This window comes from Elephantulus edwardii, unplaced genomic scaffold (genome assembly GCF_000299155.1).
Source record: "Elephantulus edwardii isolate Elephantulus edwardi_28Jun2011 unplaced genomic scaffold, EleEdw1.0 scaffold00020, whole genome shotgun sequence".
NCBI lineage: Eukaryota > Metazoa > Chordata > Mammalia > Macroscelidea > Macroscelididae > Elephantulus > Elephantulus edwardii.
The window spans coordinates 14,951,861-14,968,794 of record NW_006399770.1 but is presented as its reverse complement, the minus strand read 5'-3'; the positions used below and the strand labels follow the sequence as shown (position 1 = coordinate 14,968,794).

General features: G+C 39.3%; 1 protein-coding gene across 1 annotated transcript in view; it reads right to left on the bottom strand.

Annotated features, from left to right (window-relative positions):
• SLC30A7 (solute carrier family 30 (zinc transporter), member 7) overlaps positions 1-16,003 on the bottom strand; it is a 154,599-nt gene extending 138,596 nt beyond the window's left edge. Inside the window, exons 1-2 of the mRNA XM_006882450.1 lie at positions 15,777-16,003; positions 15,469-15,570 (exon numbers count right to left, since the gene is read on the bottom strand). Coding sequence (XP_006882512.1) covers positions 15,469-15,570; positions 15,777-15,856 — 182 coding nt within the window. The 5' untranslated portion in view covers positions 15,857-16,003. The remainder of the gene's footprint in view (positions 1-15,468; positions 15,571-15,776) is intronic.
• Positions 16,004-16,934: the final 931 nt, after the last annotated feature.

Genomic DNA, 16,934 nt, shown 5'->3' with positions numbered 1-16,934 from the left:
AATGAGATTGGCACAGGATAGAGCACGGTTTAGGGCTGTTGTACATAGGGTGACTATGAGTCGCAAACGACTCGACGGCACATAACAACAATAACAACAACATGTTGTCTATTGCTATTTCTATGCTAAAATAGCAAAGTGGAATAATTATGAAAGCACTTTAACCACTTGGCCACCTGGACTCCTCTGACACTTAACTGTTGTTGTTATATACTGTTTAGTCAGTTCTGAAAGGAATTTATGACCTAGGTGCAATGGGGGTGGGTGTGTCAGAATTTGTGAGACTGGCTCAGGACAGGGCAGGCTTCAGAGCTGCTGTACATAGGGTCACTATAGATCACAGGCAACTGGACAACACATAACAACAACTATTTAACTAAAATTGCTCAGAAGAAACAAACAAACTGCAAAGATAGTAACAATGTGTTATGGGGTTTCTAACACATGTAGCAGAAAAATATATGTCAGTAACAGCCCAAAGGATGGAAGAAGGAAATGCAAATCTCACTGTACAGTTCCTACATGATACATCAAAACTCAAACTCTCCTCAACTCTCCTAGCTGATCCTTCAGCATATCTTCAGTAAGCTCTTAATCACAGAGAAGACTGGCCACATTTTTCTTGCAGGCAAGAAGCAAGTGCTGGCTTTGGGTTAATAGCTCAATTCCTTAAAATTACCACCAGAGTTTCCTAACTTGATACATTAAATGTAAGTGTGATGAAGCTCCAATAAGATAAAGAGTCACATTATAAACTGTAGAGTTCTGGTATAAAGATGTGCTGCCAATCCAAAGGAGGTGGCTCAAATCCAGTAGTTGCTCCTCAGTGGATAGAAGACAGATGAGTAATCTCCTCTCATGTGATTTATAAGCCTCTGAAAACCCACCAGAAGCTCAGCTGTGAGTTGGTTCTGACTTAGAAGCAATGAAAGTTAGAGTGAGAATAAGAGACAGAGAGAGATCAATAAAAAAATAAAAGCTACTGAGAGAGGGTCAAGAAATCTTGGGCATAAGATGCTAAACCAATACAAAGCACGTGCTCTACCAGTGTTAGAATAAAATAAGCACAAAGACCATCCATCATCCATCTCTGGTTATAAACAGGGTTTAACTGAATATCTACTGGTCTTTATTCATACATTTGATCAAAATTTTCAAAACAAATACACACACAAAAGTAAGATGAAGAATTCACTGTTGAAAGAAACAGACCAAGAAATGGATCAAATATTGAAACTATAGTAATTGTTATTAACATTCTAGCTATTCCACTACTTGGAATACACCCTGAGAAAATGAGAACTGAGGCACAATCGAAGATTTGTACATCAATGTTCACAGCAGCAGTATTCACCATCAAAAGAACACGGCAACAGCTCAAATGCCCAATCACAAACAAATGGATTGAGAAATGATGGTACATTCACACAATGGAATACTATGCAGCACTCAGCTGCAATGATTTATTAATTATTACCTAACTTGGGAAGGACTGGCGAGCATTATGCTGAGTGAACTAACTCAGTAGTCTGACAAGGACAAATATTGTATAAAACTATTATAGTAGAATGAGTATAAGGATTCAAGGGGGGTGAGAGAGAGTTGAAGTAGACGAATGAGGTGGGGGGGGAATTAATCATGGGGTTGTACAATTCGATGGGGGCATGAGAGAAATTGGAAGAATCTGTTCTCAAAATCAATGTACCTGAATTTTGTAAATAAACTAGTATTAAAAAAAAAGTAGGCCAAATGAATGAACCAAGATAGGATTAGAATTGAGAAAGGGGAAGGTAAAACAAACAACAGAAATATTAGAAACAAAAAACTAAAAGTCAGCAGTAAAGAAGAATTTTTCAATTGTTTCTAAGAAGTCCCTCTCTCAACTGCTGTACTTTGCTCCTGTGGCACAGATGCAGCCATAGACAATATGGAAACAAGCTTGCATAACTTTGCTACAATAAAATGATTTTCAAAAATAGGCAACAAGACCGATACCACTTGTGAATCATTAGGGTACTAGGCACAGGTGTGGAAAGAAATCACAGAACTTAGAAGTCAGTAGAAACTATCCAAAACAGAAACATAAAACTTGAAAAAACTGCACAATTATAAGCAAAAACCTAAACATTTCTTTTATCCATATTTTAAAGAATGTAATTCATAAGTAACTCAAGTCTTTAGAAAAGTATTTGGGAAAAGGTCTTGATTTTTATCATAAATATTCATTTCAATCAAATATGCATGGATCAGATTTTAGTACAAGAAAACAAATCTGCCTTCAAGAAATACAGCCACAATGTTCCTTAGAAATTAGGATGGAAAGCTTCATTTCACTTATTTTGGACATTTCCTCAGGAAGGCATCAGTTACGAGAAGGACATAATGTTTGGTAAAATAGAGGGTCAGTGAAAAGGAATTATCTTCAATGAGATAGAGTGACACAATGATTGCAACAATGGCTCAAAACATGAGCAGGCAGCTATTTTGTTCTATTGTAATTATGCTATTGTAACTGTATTGCACTGCAATTGTTCTACTGTCATTATAAGTGGGAGTAAGACAACATCTGTTGAATAAGATTATTAATAATAAACACAAACAAAATCTTGCTGAAGACATTAAAAAATGACTAGAGCAGTAAATTGACAATGAAATGAAAGAATGTCAAGTTGGATTCAGGAGAGGCTACTGAATGAAGGTTTTCTTACTGATGTCAGATGGATCTCTGCTGAATGCCAAGAAGGTAAGAAAGGTGTTTACTTGTGTTTTCTTGACTATGCAAAGGCAATCAACTTTATGGATCAAAATTAATATGGATAACACTGATAAATATAGAAAATACAGACCTCTTCATTGTGCTCATAAAGAACCTACATATGGACCATGAAGCGTTGTTCCAAAAGAACAAGATTAAAAATCAGGGTTAAAAATTAAGAAAGATGTAAGACAAGCATGATATGAACAAATGAAAATTCAACTTTTCTGTAAACGTCCATTAAATTCACAATTTAAAAAATCAGCAAAGGGGTGGGTCAGGGTTCTATTCTTTTACTATAGCTTTCAATCAGTATTCTAAGGAAATAATACAAGAAGCTAAATTTTATGATTATGGATGTGGCATCAGGACAGAAGACTCATTCACAATCTGTGACATGCAGGTGATATAACTTGCAGAAAACAAAGACATGAAGCACTCAATGATAGTTCAAAGACTGTGGTCCTCAGTATGGATTAAACCTGAATATCAAGAAAACAAAAGTCCTCATAAATGGACCAACAAATTATCAACTACCATGACAGAAGGAGAAAAAAATCCTGAAATTATTGATGGTTTCATTTTACTAGGATCAACAATCAATACTCATGTAGCTGTGGTCAAGGCGCTTTCTCAAAAAGTTGCAAATAGAGATACCATTTGACCCAGCCATTCCACTACTGGGAATATACCCTGAAGAGACCATAGCTAACATCCAAGCAGATATATGCACACCCATGTTTACTGCAGCTTTGTTCACAATAGCAAGAATTTGGAAACAACTGAAGTGCCCACCAACAAACCAATGGCTAGAGAAGCTGTGGTATATTCGCACAATGGAATACTATGCTGCACTGAAAAACAAGGAACTCATGCAATATTATTCAAAATGGTTGACTCTGGAGAACATTATGCTGAGTGAAATATTCCAGTCACAAAAGGACAAATATTGCATGATGCCACTGTTGTAGAATGGGACTCATCTCAGGGTTGGGGAGAGACTGAGTAAGATGGGTTCAATAATGTATACTGCACTGAAACAGAGAAGGGAGAAAACTGTGTAAAAGAGATATGTGACTAGGTATTTCTGTCATCACAGGAGTCTAGAGCGAGGGCTACACAGTGGAGGGGACCTGGGGGAGGGTTTGTAAAACAATGAAAGAATCTTTTCTTTTACTTTTCCATAATTTTTGACTCATGTACTTATAACTTGTTAGTTAAATTTGTGTCTTCTAGGTTGCAACCCCCCCATGATACATCTTCAAGGATATGAACACGTATGGCTAAGCACAATTAATAACAGTGCATCTAAATTCCAAAATCAATCTCCATAATAGTCTATGTGTTTCCTACTGCCAAAGGGGCCCTTTAGAGTAGTGAGAGAAGATCTTCACCCTGAAACCCACAGTGTCCCTTTTCAGCAGGAAGTAGCTAAGAGAATACGCCATCCCCTTTTCCTTATGAATCACGGTGAAGTCTCTCTCAGGGAGGAGTGACAGGGAATGGCAAAGGACACACTGACAAAGGAGATTAATCAGAACTGACTTTGACAAGCACTGTGACAATTAAAACAGACATTCGGATGGCGGGGGAAGAAGAACAAACTGGGGAGGAGGGTAGAGAGAATGGTGCAGCAATGAAGGAATGAAAACCCAAAATCCCTGTAAATGTTCATTAAAACTAATAAAATTTAATAATAAAAAAAAAGAAAGAAAAAAAAAAGAAATCTAGAGATGTATTACAATGGGTAAATATGCTATTAAAGATCTCTTAAACATCCTAAAAAGCAAGAATGTTAGTTTAAAAACTAAGGTGTGCCTGAAGCAAGCCATGGTATCTTCAATTGCTTCCTATGCATATGAAAGTTAGCCAAAGAATGAGGAAGACTGAAGAAATGATGTCTTTAAATTGTATTGTTGGCAGAGTCTATCCCATGAACTGACAAAAGAACAAGCAATAGTGTTGTTGGCTGGGTATACATACCATGAACTGCCAAAAGAACAAACAAATCTGTTTTGGAAGATGGGCTGCCAGAGAGTTTCTTCGAAGCAAGGATTGTTGAGAATCTGTCTCACATACTTCGAATATGTTATCATGAAGGGCCAGTCATGGCATTATACATGGAAAAACAGAGGGTCATGGAAAAAAGAGACAGACCCTAAACAAAATGAATTGACACACTGACTGCAACAATAGGCTTAACACAGCAGACATTAAGAAAATAGGGTATGATCAGGCAAGGTTTAGTTCATAACTCAACTAAGGACAATGAAAATAAATAAATTGACTAAAAGCTGAATGAGAAAACTGATATTTAAGAAAAATAAGGTAAAGCACATATTACTCATTCAATCTTCTCCTATTTAACTGCTGAGCTTTTTTCTTGTATACGAAGATCAACAGAAATTTACATCATTGACCCTTATCAGCTATTTAACAATAAAAAAAATTAATTGTACTTGATTTTAAGGTGTAAAAAATGCATTTCAAGGATTCCTCTCTACAAGCCATAAAATCAATAATAAAGACATTGTGATTTTGTTTTCTATTTTCTGGTTCCGAAATTTGGCAAAATTCTTTTCAAAACTTGGTTTCCAAAATTGTATGTCTCTATTTTAAAGGTGGCACAGTAATTAGACTCAGATGCTAAACAATTCAAATCCAACAGCCACTCCCCAGGGAGCAGTCTGGCTCCCCAAAGACTAGAGCCATGGAAATCCCATGGTGCAACTCTACCATGTACATGTCCTGAGGTCACCATGAATAGCAAGGGATTCAATGGCAAAAGGTCTGGTTTTACTCTAGTACAATAATATAGTTGTGTTGCTGGGGTTAAACTTGACAATATGAATTTCTATCTACTCCGCTTTCTCCTTATCTTTACAAATTTGTATAAATTTAAAAGTCAATCTTTTTCTCTCCATGTATGCTTTTGTTTCTGAAAGATTCTAAAATATGTACATGTGTATAAAACTTTGATTGTAAATGGCAATAGAAGAATCATTCTAAATAAACATTCACCAATTTACTGATATATATAAATAAATAGTAAAATGCTTTTATTTCTCAACAAATTTATACACAATCAATGAACACCACAAAATACTTTACTGAGAATATGGAAAGATAAATCAAGTTAGTTCGATATCAAAGAGGTTTAGTTATAACAAAGCAATTTTAATATTCCTAAAATGAAACCTTATGTGACTTTTAAATTAATTGCTCTTCATTTAAAAGTTACTTTACTTTTAACATTTACTAAAACATAATTACTTGAAAATCTAATTTCTCTGCCAGGGCAGAACACCATGTTCCCTTTAAGTACTACAATAGAGACCTTCTTTTCATATAAAACTGTTATGATTTTAAAATTACTTAGCTGTGACTAGCGTGACAAATTCTCATGTATTCTCTGCTAACCTACTATGTCCATGAGGACTATTGTTTTTATTGTTCATTTTGAATATCAATAAATGTTTCTGGTTATTAGGTTTTTCTAAAATGTATGAAACTTTTTATTCCTTTTACTATCAGATTTTAAAAAGATATTTTAATAAGCAAAACTCCTTAGGAAAAAAAGCTAAATCTAAGCACTGAAACACAATGTTATATACATGAACAGAACACATGGCAAAAGAAATCCTTTAAAGAGGATTTTTACTTAAGGTGTATTAAAGGCAAAAACAAAGAGATGATCTATACATTAAGAGAAATCTAGAGACATAATAAACATGCAAACCGTTTTTAAACTGTGACCTGTAAAACCAACTGGCACAATATTTGTAAGACAATAAGGTGTACCTCAACACTTATTAAATATTTGCTACGATAAGTTAATAAATGTTTATAGGCAATAATGATATTGGGTTAGCTTAAAAAGGGATGCTCTTACAGAGACTCATAATGAAGTATTTATAAAAATAGTAAAGAGCCCACTGCCAATCCAAAGGTAGATGGTTGGAATCCACCAGCTGTTCCTTGGGAGAAAGATGGGCAATCTCCTCCTGAAAAACCACTCAAGGGTGAACTATGAGTCCATTCTGACTTGAAAGCAATGAGAAGAAAGAAAAATATTTTCTATATCTGGTACCTGTAATAAAATAAAAGAGAGTAAAACAGGGATAAAATTTGAAAACAGCCACGAGGTCAGTAGTCTTTCTACTTCTCACTCACTTCCACAAGGATATTGACTCAGACCCAACTGATAACTCACCGTCCAGTAGGTTTTCAGAGGCTATAAATTGCATGCAAGAAGAATGCTCAACTTTCTCCCAAGGAGCAGCTAGTAGATTTGAACCTCCTGCCTGTGGGTTGGCAGCTCAACTCTATCTACTAGGTCACCAAAGCCTCCTTTATTAGGAGTTAACATAAAATTTTTCATTGAATAAAAAATTTGTACTGGCGGAGAGGGGTGGGCAGGGAGAAAAGTGCAACAATGAATGAATGAAAATCCAAAATCTCTGTAAATGTTCATTAAAATTAATAAAATAAAATTTTAAAAAAAATTGTGACTAACACAGCATTTTTCTTTACCAAAGAATTACTTTACAAACACTTGCAATAACTATATATAAGCCAATGTTTAGATTAAGGTAAAATCAATACTACAGATCAAAAATTCATCTAAAATCAACTGCATATAATATTTTCTTGAATGTACACTAATATAAAGATATGGCAAAGTAAAAGAAGTCAACAGTGTATTTCAAAGGGCAACTTGGGAAGACAAAGCAAAATATTAAAACATGCAAAGAACTGGAATCAAAAAGAGACAAACTTGTGCCTCATTTCTGAAGATGAAAGAACTAAAGAACTAATTCAAGCCTCAAGTTACAATAATGAAAGAGGCTATGGGCAAAATCCTGAATGATACTGGAAGCATCAAAAGAAGATGGAAGAAATAGACAGAACCACTCAAAAAGAAATTAGCTGACATAAAACCATTTCAGGAAGCAGCAGACGACCAAGAAACAATGGAAGAGGTTCAAGTTGCATTGAAGGTGTCGGCAAAAAATTAAGGCCCCAGAAACTGATGGAATATTAGCTGACATATTTCAACAGACAGATGCAGCTCTGGATGTGCTTATCAGGTTGTGCCAAGAAATCTGGATGATGGTTTACCTGGTCAATTAGTTGGAAAAGATCTATATTGGTTCCCAGCACAAAAAAGGATGACCCAACAGAGTATGGAAATTATTGGAAAATATCATTAGTATCACAGGCAAGTTAAATCTTGCCAAGAATTACTCAAAATCTGTTACAAAATAGACAGAGAACTTCCAGAAATTCAAGCTGGACTTAGAAGTCCTGGCATGAGGAATATCATTGTTAATGTCAGATGGATCCTGGCTAAATGCAGAGAATATCAGGAGGATGTCTATTAGTGCTTTATTGACAATGCAAAGGCTTTTAACTGTGTAAATCCTAACAACTATGGCTGATAATGACAAGAATGGGAATCCTAGAACACTTTATTCATGTGAAACCTAGACCTAGAACAAGAAGCTGCTGTATGATCTGAGCAAGGGAATACTGCAGGGTTTGAAATCACAACAGTGTGTGTCAGGCTGTCTCCTTTCCCCATACCTATTCAATATGCATGCAGAACAAATCACTCAAGAACCTGAACTATTTAAAGAAGAAAGTAGCATCAAGATCAGAGGAAGACTCATCAACAACCTGCATTATGCAGAAGACACAACCTTGCTTGCTGAAAGGAGAATTTGAAACTCTTGCTTCCCAGGATCAGAATAAGCCTTTAATATGGATTGCATCTTAACACCAAGAAAACAAAAATCCTCACTGTAAGGCCAACAGGAAACTGGCAATGATTTCATCTTGCTTGAATTCACAATTAACACCTTTGGCACTAGCAGTCAGGAAATCAAACAATACACTGTATTGGGAAAGAATGCTGTCAGGGACCTCTCAAAAGTGCTGAAGAGCAATGTCAGTTTGAAAACTAAGGTGCACCTGCACCAAAACACAATCTTTGCCATTATATGCCATGCAGTTGAAAGTTGTACCATGACTAAGGATGACAGAAGAAATCAATGCCTTTGAGTAATGGTGCTAGAGAAGAGTGCTGAATATTCTATAGATTGTTTAAAAGGATAAACAAATATGTCTCGGGAAAGGTGCAGTCAATATGCTCCTTGGAGGCAAGGATAATGAAACTTCCTCTCACATATGCTGGGCGTTTTGTTAGCAAAGGTTAGCCACTGGAAAAGGACATTATGTTTAGAAAGGTGGAGGGTCAGTTAAGGACTGAGATGGACTGATACAGTGGTTGTAATGGTGGTCTCAAATATGTCAGAGACAATCAAGATAGTGCTAGGTTCACATTCATTTTCACTGGGTTGTTACGAGTTGTATTTGATTCTGCAGCATCTAACAACACCACAACATTAGTGGATAAATTTGGGAAGAACTTTACTTTGAGTGTGATTAAAAACTTCGATTTTGAGAGATAAACTGATTTTATAGTTTGGGGGAAGAAAATTAATTGAGTTCAAAAAACAGGGATTATCCAGTCATTTACAGAAACTGCTGACCAAGCTATAAAAGAAACTAAAAGTGTCAGTGTCTAAATACAATGCAGAAATCCAAATTGTGAAGGGGTTATGTTATTTCTAAAAATGTGAAGGCATCATTGGGAACAAGTATGTACTTAACCATTCACTAATAAAAATGAATCTTGGGTGATATCCAGTACCTACAAAGGAGCACGCATGGGCAAGAGAAAAACACTTCCCTCTTGGCTAAAAAGAGAGACATTAGTTTAAAACTGGATTTCAATCTGTAAAACATGCCATCAAAAGAAAGAGGGTGAATTAAAGGAGTAGAAAACCTATGAATAAAAGAACATGTCATCTATCACTTAAGCTTTATGTATTGATACCCCAAAACCAAATCTACTGCTGACAACTTGATTCCAACTCGAGACCCTCCATTTGATTTCCAAGGCTGTAAATCTTCATGGGTTTAAACCTTTCCTCTGTGGTGTGGCTGGTGGATATGAACTACTAACCTTTGGGTTACATTAGGTAAAACTCTACTTTGTATTTACACAATACATTAAGTACAACTATACCTTACAACTGAATCTTGCCAACCTTTGGGCCAACAGCCCAATACGTTAGGTATATATACAAAAACGGTCTTTAAAATGATGACTTTAGTAATTTCCTCAACAAACTCGACACCATAAAAGGATTACTATAGACAGTCATCCATCAGTAATCTCAGAGGATTAAGTCATCTCCAGACTATTTGTGTGTAAATGGCATGTAAATAACATTTTATACTCCAACTCAGCCTCTGAGGGATTGCTTTGACCACTTTCCTTAAATGAGTTGTTCCTCCCCATTAACATAACTTTACAATTTGCTGTTGTTACTCTGATACCTTGTTTTGTTGTTAGAGACCATGGAGTCGAGTATGATGCATATCAACCCTATGAACAACAGATCTGAAAACAGTCTTATCCTGTGCCATCCTCATCATTTCTGACACACTTAAACCCATTCTTGCAGTCACTGAGAAAGAATTCATCTCTGAGAGTCTTCCTCTCTTTCACTGGCTCTCTACCTTTCCAAGTATTATGTCCTTCTCTAAAAAATACCCTCTCTTAGCAAAATGCTCAAAATATGTGAGAGGAATTTTGGGCATCCTTGCCTCCAAGGAGCAGTCTGGATGCACTTTTCCCAAAATAAATATTTGTTCTTTTGGCAGTCCATGAGATATTTTGTGCTCTTCTCTAATAATGTTATTGTTGTTGTGCCATAGTGACCCTATGTACAACAGCCCTAAACCGTGCTCTATCCTGTGCCAATCACACTGCGACTGACACACCCATCCCGATTACCTCAGTCACTGAATCAATCCACCTCATAGAGGGTCTTCCCCTCTTGTGCTGTCCCTCCACCCTCCCAAGCATGATGTCCCTCTCCAAGGACCTGTCCCTCCTTACAACATGTCCAAAGTATGTCAGACAAAGCCCCTGAATCCTTGCCTCCAAGGAGCAGCCTTGGTTTAACCCTCTCCTGGATGAATCTGTTTGTTGTCTTAGCAGTCCATGGTACCCTCAATACTCTTCTCCAGCACCACACTCAACGGCATCAATTCTCCTTCTATCCTTCCTAGTCATTGTCCAAGTCTCTGATGCATAACTAGTGAATGCAAAGACCATGACCTGTATCAGATGCACCTTAGTCTCCAGAGTGACACCATTGCTCGTCAGTACTTTGGAGAGGTCCCTAACAGCAGACTTTCCCATTGCAATACATTGATTTCCTGGCTACTGGTGCTAAGAGTGTTGACTGTGGAGGCAAGCATACTAAAGTTGTTAACAATCTCAATCTCTACACCATCCATCCTGATTCTGCCAATTGGTCCAGTGGTGAGAGTCTGTCTTTTGACACTGAGACTTAATCCATACTGAAGGCTGCAGTCCTTGACCCTCTGCAGCAAGCGCTTCAGGTCCTTCTCAGTTTCAGCAAGCAGGGCTGTGTCATCTGCATAACGCAGATTGTTAACAGATCTTCTCTTATACCTCAAAAGGCATCAATTCTTTTCTGTCATCTTTATTCATTGTGCAACTCTCAGATGGATAGCAAGTGACTGAAAAGACTATAGCCTGAATCAGGAACACTTTAGTCTTCAAACTGACATTACTGCTTCTCAGTAATTTGGAGAGATCCCTGACAGTGGTTTTACTCAATCCAATGTCTCCTGACTTCCTGATTACTGGTACCAATGGTTCTGACTGTAGATCCAAGTAAGATGAAAATGTTGACAATTTCAACCTATTTTTCATGTGTCATGATGTGCCAGTCCAGTGGTGAAGATGTCTTCTTGATGTTGAGACAGAATACATATTGAAGGCTGCAGTCTTTACTCCTTTGTAGTAAGCGTTTTAAGGTTGTTGTTGTTGTTATGTGCCGTCGAGTCGTTTGCGACTCATAGCGATCCTATGTACAACAGCCCTAAACCCTGTTCTATCCTGTGCCAATCACATTGCCTCTGACACACCCATCCCAATTGCCCCAGTCACTGAATCAATCCATCTCATAGAGGGTCTTCCCCTCTTGCGCCGTCCCTCCACCCTCCCAAGCATGATGTCCCTCTCCAAGGACCTGTCCCTCCTTGCAACATGCCCAAAGTATGTCAGAAGCCCCAGAATCCTTGCCTCCAAGGAGTAGCTTGGTTTAACCCTCTCTAGGTTGAAGCTGTTTGTTTTCTTGGCAGTCTATGGTACATTCAATACTCTTCTCCAGAACCACAGCTCAAGGCATCAATTCTCCTTCTGTCCTCCCTAGTCATTATCTAATGCATAACATATGATTGCAAAGACCATGGCCTGTATCAGACACACCTTAGTCTCCAGAGAGACACCGTTGCCCTTGAGTACTTTAGAGAGGTCCCTAACAGCAGACTTTCCCATCACAATACGTTTTTTTATTTCCTGGCTGCTGGTGCCAAGAGTGTTGACCGTGGAGCCGAGCAAACTGAAGCTGTGAACACTCTCAATCTCTTCGCTATCCATCCTGATGCTGCCAATTGGTCCAGTGGTGAGAATCTTTGTCTTCTTGTCATTGAGCCTCAGTCCATACTGAAGGCTGCAGTCCTTGACCCTCTGCAGCAAGTGCATGAGGTTCTCCTCGGTTTCAGCAAAGAGGGTTGTGTCATCTGCATAACGTAGATTGTTAATAGATCTTTCACCAATCCTGATGCCACAATTCTCCTCATAGAGCCCAGCCTCCCGGATAATCTGCTCTGCATACAGGCTGAAAAGGTATGGAGACAGGACACATCCCTGGCGTGCACCCTTCCCAATTTTGAACCATGCAGTGTTACCCTGCTCTGTTCTGACGACTGCCTCCTGGTCCAAGTACAGATTTCGCATTAGCATGATTAAATGTTTTAAGATAGGTAGTTTAAAAAGATTATCAGGGAGGTCTGGTGGCTATGTAGTAAGAAGCTGAGCTGCCAACCCAAAGGCACACAGTTCAAATTCACCAGCTGCTCTGTGAAAGAAAGATGCACCATCTCCTCCCATGCAATTTACTGCCTCTGAAAACCTTCTAGAAAATCAGCTACAAGTTGTTAACATCTTAATGGGACATAACAACAATAAAGGAATATAATGCTCACGGCTGACTTTTTTTTACACATAGTTGAACTAATTTATTGTTTGGTCTTAAGATTTCAGCGAACATTTTTTTGTTTGAGGTTTCAGGATTATCTCAGGGCTATAGCTTCTGGGTTTTATCCAGCCCGTCTAGTTCCACAAAGTTTGAATTTTCTAAAAATCTGAAATTCTGTTCTACATTTTACCACTTTTGATTAGGATTCTTTTATAAACTCTTTGCTTAAAATTCTCACTAACGGAACTGTTGTTATATGCCATCGAGTTGACTAAAACTCATAGTGACCCTATGAACAAAAGCTCTGAATCCTTTCCTATCTTGAGCCAATCTCAATGTGTCCAACACACCTACCCCAAATAGCTCGGTTACTGTGTCAATCCATTTTAGCCAGGTCTTCCTCTGCTGCACAGACTCTCTACCCTTCTAGGCATGATGTCCTTCCCCAAGAACTGGTCCTTTCTGGCAACATGCCCAAAGTACGTGAGATAAAGCTTTACAATCCATGCCTCCAAGAAGTAATCTGGTTCCACAGCTTCCAGGATAGACCTGTTTATTATCTTGGCATTTCATGGTATATTCAATACTCCTCTCCACACAACTCAAAGGCATTGATTATTCTCATTATCCTTATTTATTGTCCAGCTCTCAGACGCATAGCAAGTAACTTTTAAGACTATGGCTTGGATCAGGCATATCTTAGTCTCTAGACTGGCATCGTTGCTCTTTAGCACTCTAGAGAGGTCCCTAACAGCAAACTTTCCCAAAGCAATTAAGTCTTCTGCTTTCCTGACTGCTGGTGCCAAGAGTGTTATTATGGACTTGAGCAAGATAAAACTTCTCAAATTTCTTTTCCATTTATTATGATGCTGCCAACTGGCCCAGTGGCAAGAATCTTTGTTTCCTTGATGTTGAAATGCAATCTATATTGAAGAATGCAGTGCTTGACCTTCTGTCACAAATGCTTCAGGTCCTCCTCAGTTGGCAAGCAACATTGTGTCATCTGCATAATGCTGGTTGTTGATGAGTCTTCCTCCAATCTTGATGCCAAATTCATCACCATAAAATCCAGCTTCCCAAATGGTCTGATGGACCAGTAGCTTGAAAAGGTATGAAGAAAGTACACACTCCTAGCACACTCTTTTCTTAATTTTGAACTATGCAGTATTTTCTTGCTCTGGTCTGATGACTGCTTCCTGGTCTAAACATATGTTTTGACTGAGTACAATCGAGTGTTCTGAGTTTTCATTCTTCTGAATGTTAGTCACTATTAGTTGTGATCCACACAATCAAATGCCTTTGCATAGTCCATAAAACACGATTAGACATTATTCTGGTACTCTCTGCTTTCAGTCAAGATCCAACTGACATTGGCAATGATATCCCTAATGCGAAAGCCTCTTTTAAAGCTAGGCATTACCTGATTCTTGTCTCACAGCAAAAGAGGCAGTAGTAGTTCACAGAGACAATGAACCATACATTTCCCATCTTTCCCCTATCTCTCACTTTCCTGTCTTCCCATGATGCTCCAGATAAAGGGAACCACTTGTATTAGATGGCCACTGCATGCTTTTAAGATTTCAAGTACTACCAAAGGAACTAGGAGATATATAATGGTCCATTAAGGAGATAGTTTAGGGATTTCAAATATGAATCCCTTGAACTAGTTATTTCATATGGTAACTTATACCATATGAAAGGTCAAATTAAAATGACAAGTCTAAAAAGTAAAGAAACTATAAGAAAGCATGTATACATCAGTCAACACACAGTCTTAATATAATTAGTACATATATATTGCATGTCATAATTTAGGAGGAGTGGATTTATGTAAAATTCTTTGTAGGCTTTCATCACATTCTCAAATGAGTAAGAAACCTAAAGACAAACCAGCACACCTACAACAATCATAAAATCCTTAGTTACTCAATAGCAAATACACTGCATAAGGTAGATACTCCTCTTACCAAAGCAGTTTCAGAAAAGATCCAAAGCTGACACCACAAACTATCAACTCAAAAGATTTAAGCCACTAGAAAATGACACGGAATTTTCTACTACAGTCAACACTAGAAAAAGGCATTGGTCAGTTTCAACTTTAAAAAGAATCATACATATTCTTCTAGACATTTCTTTTATAAACGTCTTCCTCATTGCAAAGCCTAATAGCAATTTAAGACTAATATACCTCAGACAGTCCCTCTCAGAATCTTAAGGGTCAAATCCATATGCCACTCCCCCTCGTTTAAAAAAGGAGGGGCAGGGCACAGGTTTCTCTCAATTCCAAGTGGATGAAGCTAAGATATGCAAAATTAGATATGAGGGACTTCCCCTACCTATCAAAAGGAGGAGAGGACCAATCACTTTGTCTGATGGAGGGGGCTACTACAAAGGAAGGGATCCAGACCTTAAAACAGACTGTTGCTGCCTGACAGCAGCAAAGGTGGTGCCAGAGTAAGACCTGCAGCTCCTGATGTGGAGCTACGTGGCACTAAGCAAACAGTTTTTCATTTCCTCAACCCCCTGCTTCCGCCCCAACCCCTTCCCCCCCTCCCCTTTGGTTACCAGTTGCTCCAGATGCCGTAGAGCAGTTCCACAAAAGCGAAAGAGAGATTCAGGCACAGGAAGAAAAACAGGTTCCGGGACGTCTTGTCCGAAAGGATAGACCTGGACAAGACAAGTGGGGAAAAGCCAGGAGAGTCAAGGGGGATCTGGGACCCCGGAGCTGCATCCTCCCTTCAAGATCCCCCCAATCCACACGTTCCTCTCCTTACGCAGAGGAAGGGCATGGGAGTCCCTTCCTGGCCTCGCGCCACCTGGGCCTTCTTCCCCACTGCCGGGCACCCCCTTTCCCCGAGCACCGCACCCCGCACCTAAACCAGCCCGAGATCTTGCCGAACAGATTGAACTTTGGTGGTTTGTATTCATCGTCCTTGATGGACAAGGGTAACATCTTCTCTGCCCGGCGACAGGCCGGGTCTACTCCCCTCTAGAAGTGGTTCCGTACGGTGGTGACAGTGACAGTGGTGGTAGGTCACGCAGGAATTCCTAGCGCTACTCCCGGCCTCGAGCCTCTTCCAGACAGACACACAACCAGGAACTCATAGACTTCCGGCCGGAGTCGCGCAACGCGCCCTGGGACGGGAAAGAGGGGAGGCTGAGCGAGGGGGCGGGTCTTACATGGTTGTGGGCGGGGCTTATGGTCAAGTCCTGTTCCACCGCTCAGTGGTTGCTTGGAGGCAGGGGGCTGGGGGCTGGGGCTGGAGTGGGGGGATAGGCCTGAGAAGTTAACCTGGAATGGAGTCCTGGTCTAAGGAAATAAATTCTAGGTGACAGTCCTGTAGACTGGACTGGATGGAAGGTTGAGACCCCGCTCACACCCAGCCCAACCGTGTAATACCAATGTTCCTAGATAAACTAGTGTCCTGCACGTGTCTTTTCCCCAGGTTTCCCCGTTGATAATTATGTTGCATGAGGAGGCAATTCTTTAAAATCCACGAGGCGACGACGTAAGCTTTTGTTGTGCCAGTCAGCAGAAAGTGCAATGATGTATCAGGACAGCAAACACTACTGATACACTCCAATCCTTCAAAACAGAGCCTGACCCTGGTCTGCTACTCAGGAGGCAATCAATATATCTCTTTCGAAAGAAAAAATATTAAGTGTATTTGAAAGAAGACTGCTGAAGAATGCTCCTATGAGAACGTTTTGAATTGAGGTTTGGTGAATGCAATTCTTCTACAACAATCTCTAGCTGCGGAAATTTAAAATGTTGGCTTCATACATGTCCCTTTCGCTTCCAGGTCATCCTGGGGCAGCAGGGGCGGATGTAATTCTTGGCAGAACCTCATTGTGGGTCCCAGGGAAGGTCAGGGAGAAGCCCGTCCGTGGGTGAGACTCCGGGCTATTCCGAGTAGCAGAGAGGCGAGCCCAGCAGGCTTCTCCCCTTGCCCACGGACTTAGAAACGTTCCTCCCAGCGCCTTTTCCGGGGGAATTGTTTGGGGAAGGTCATGTGGTCCGTCACGTGAAT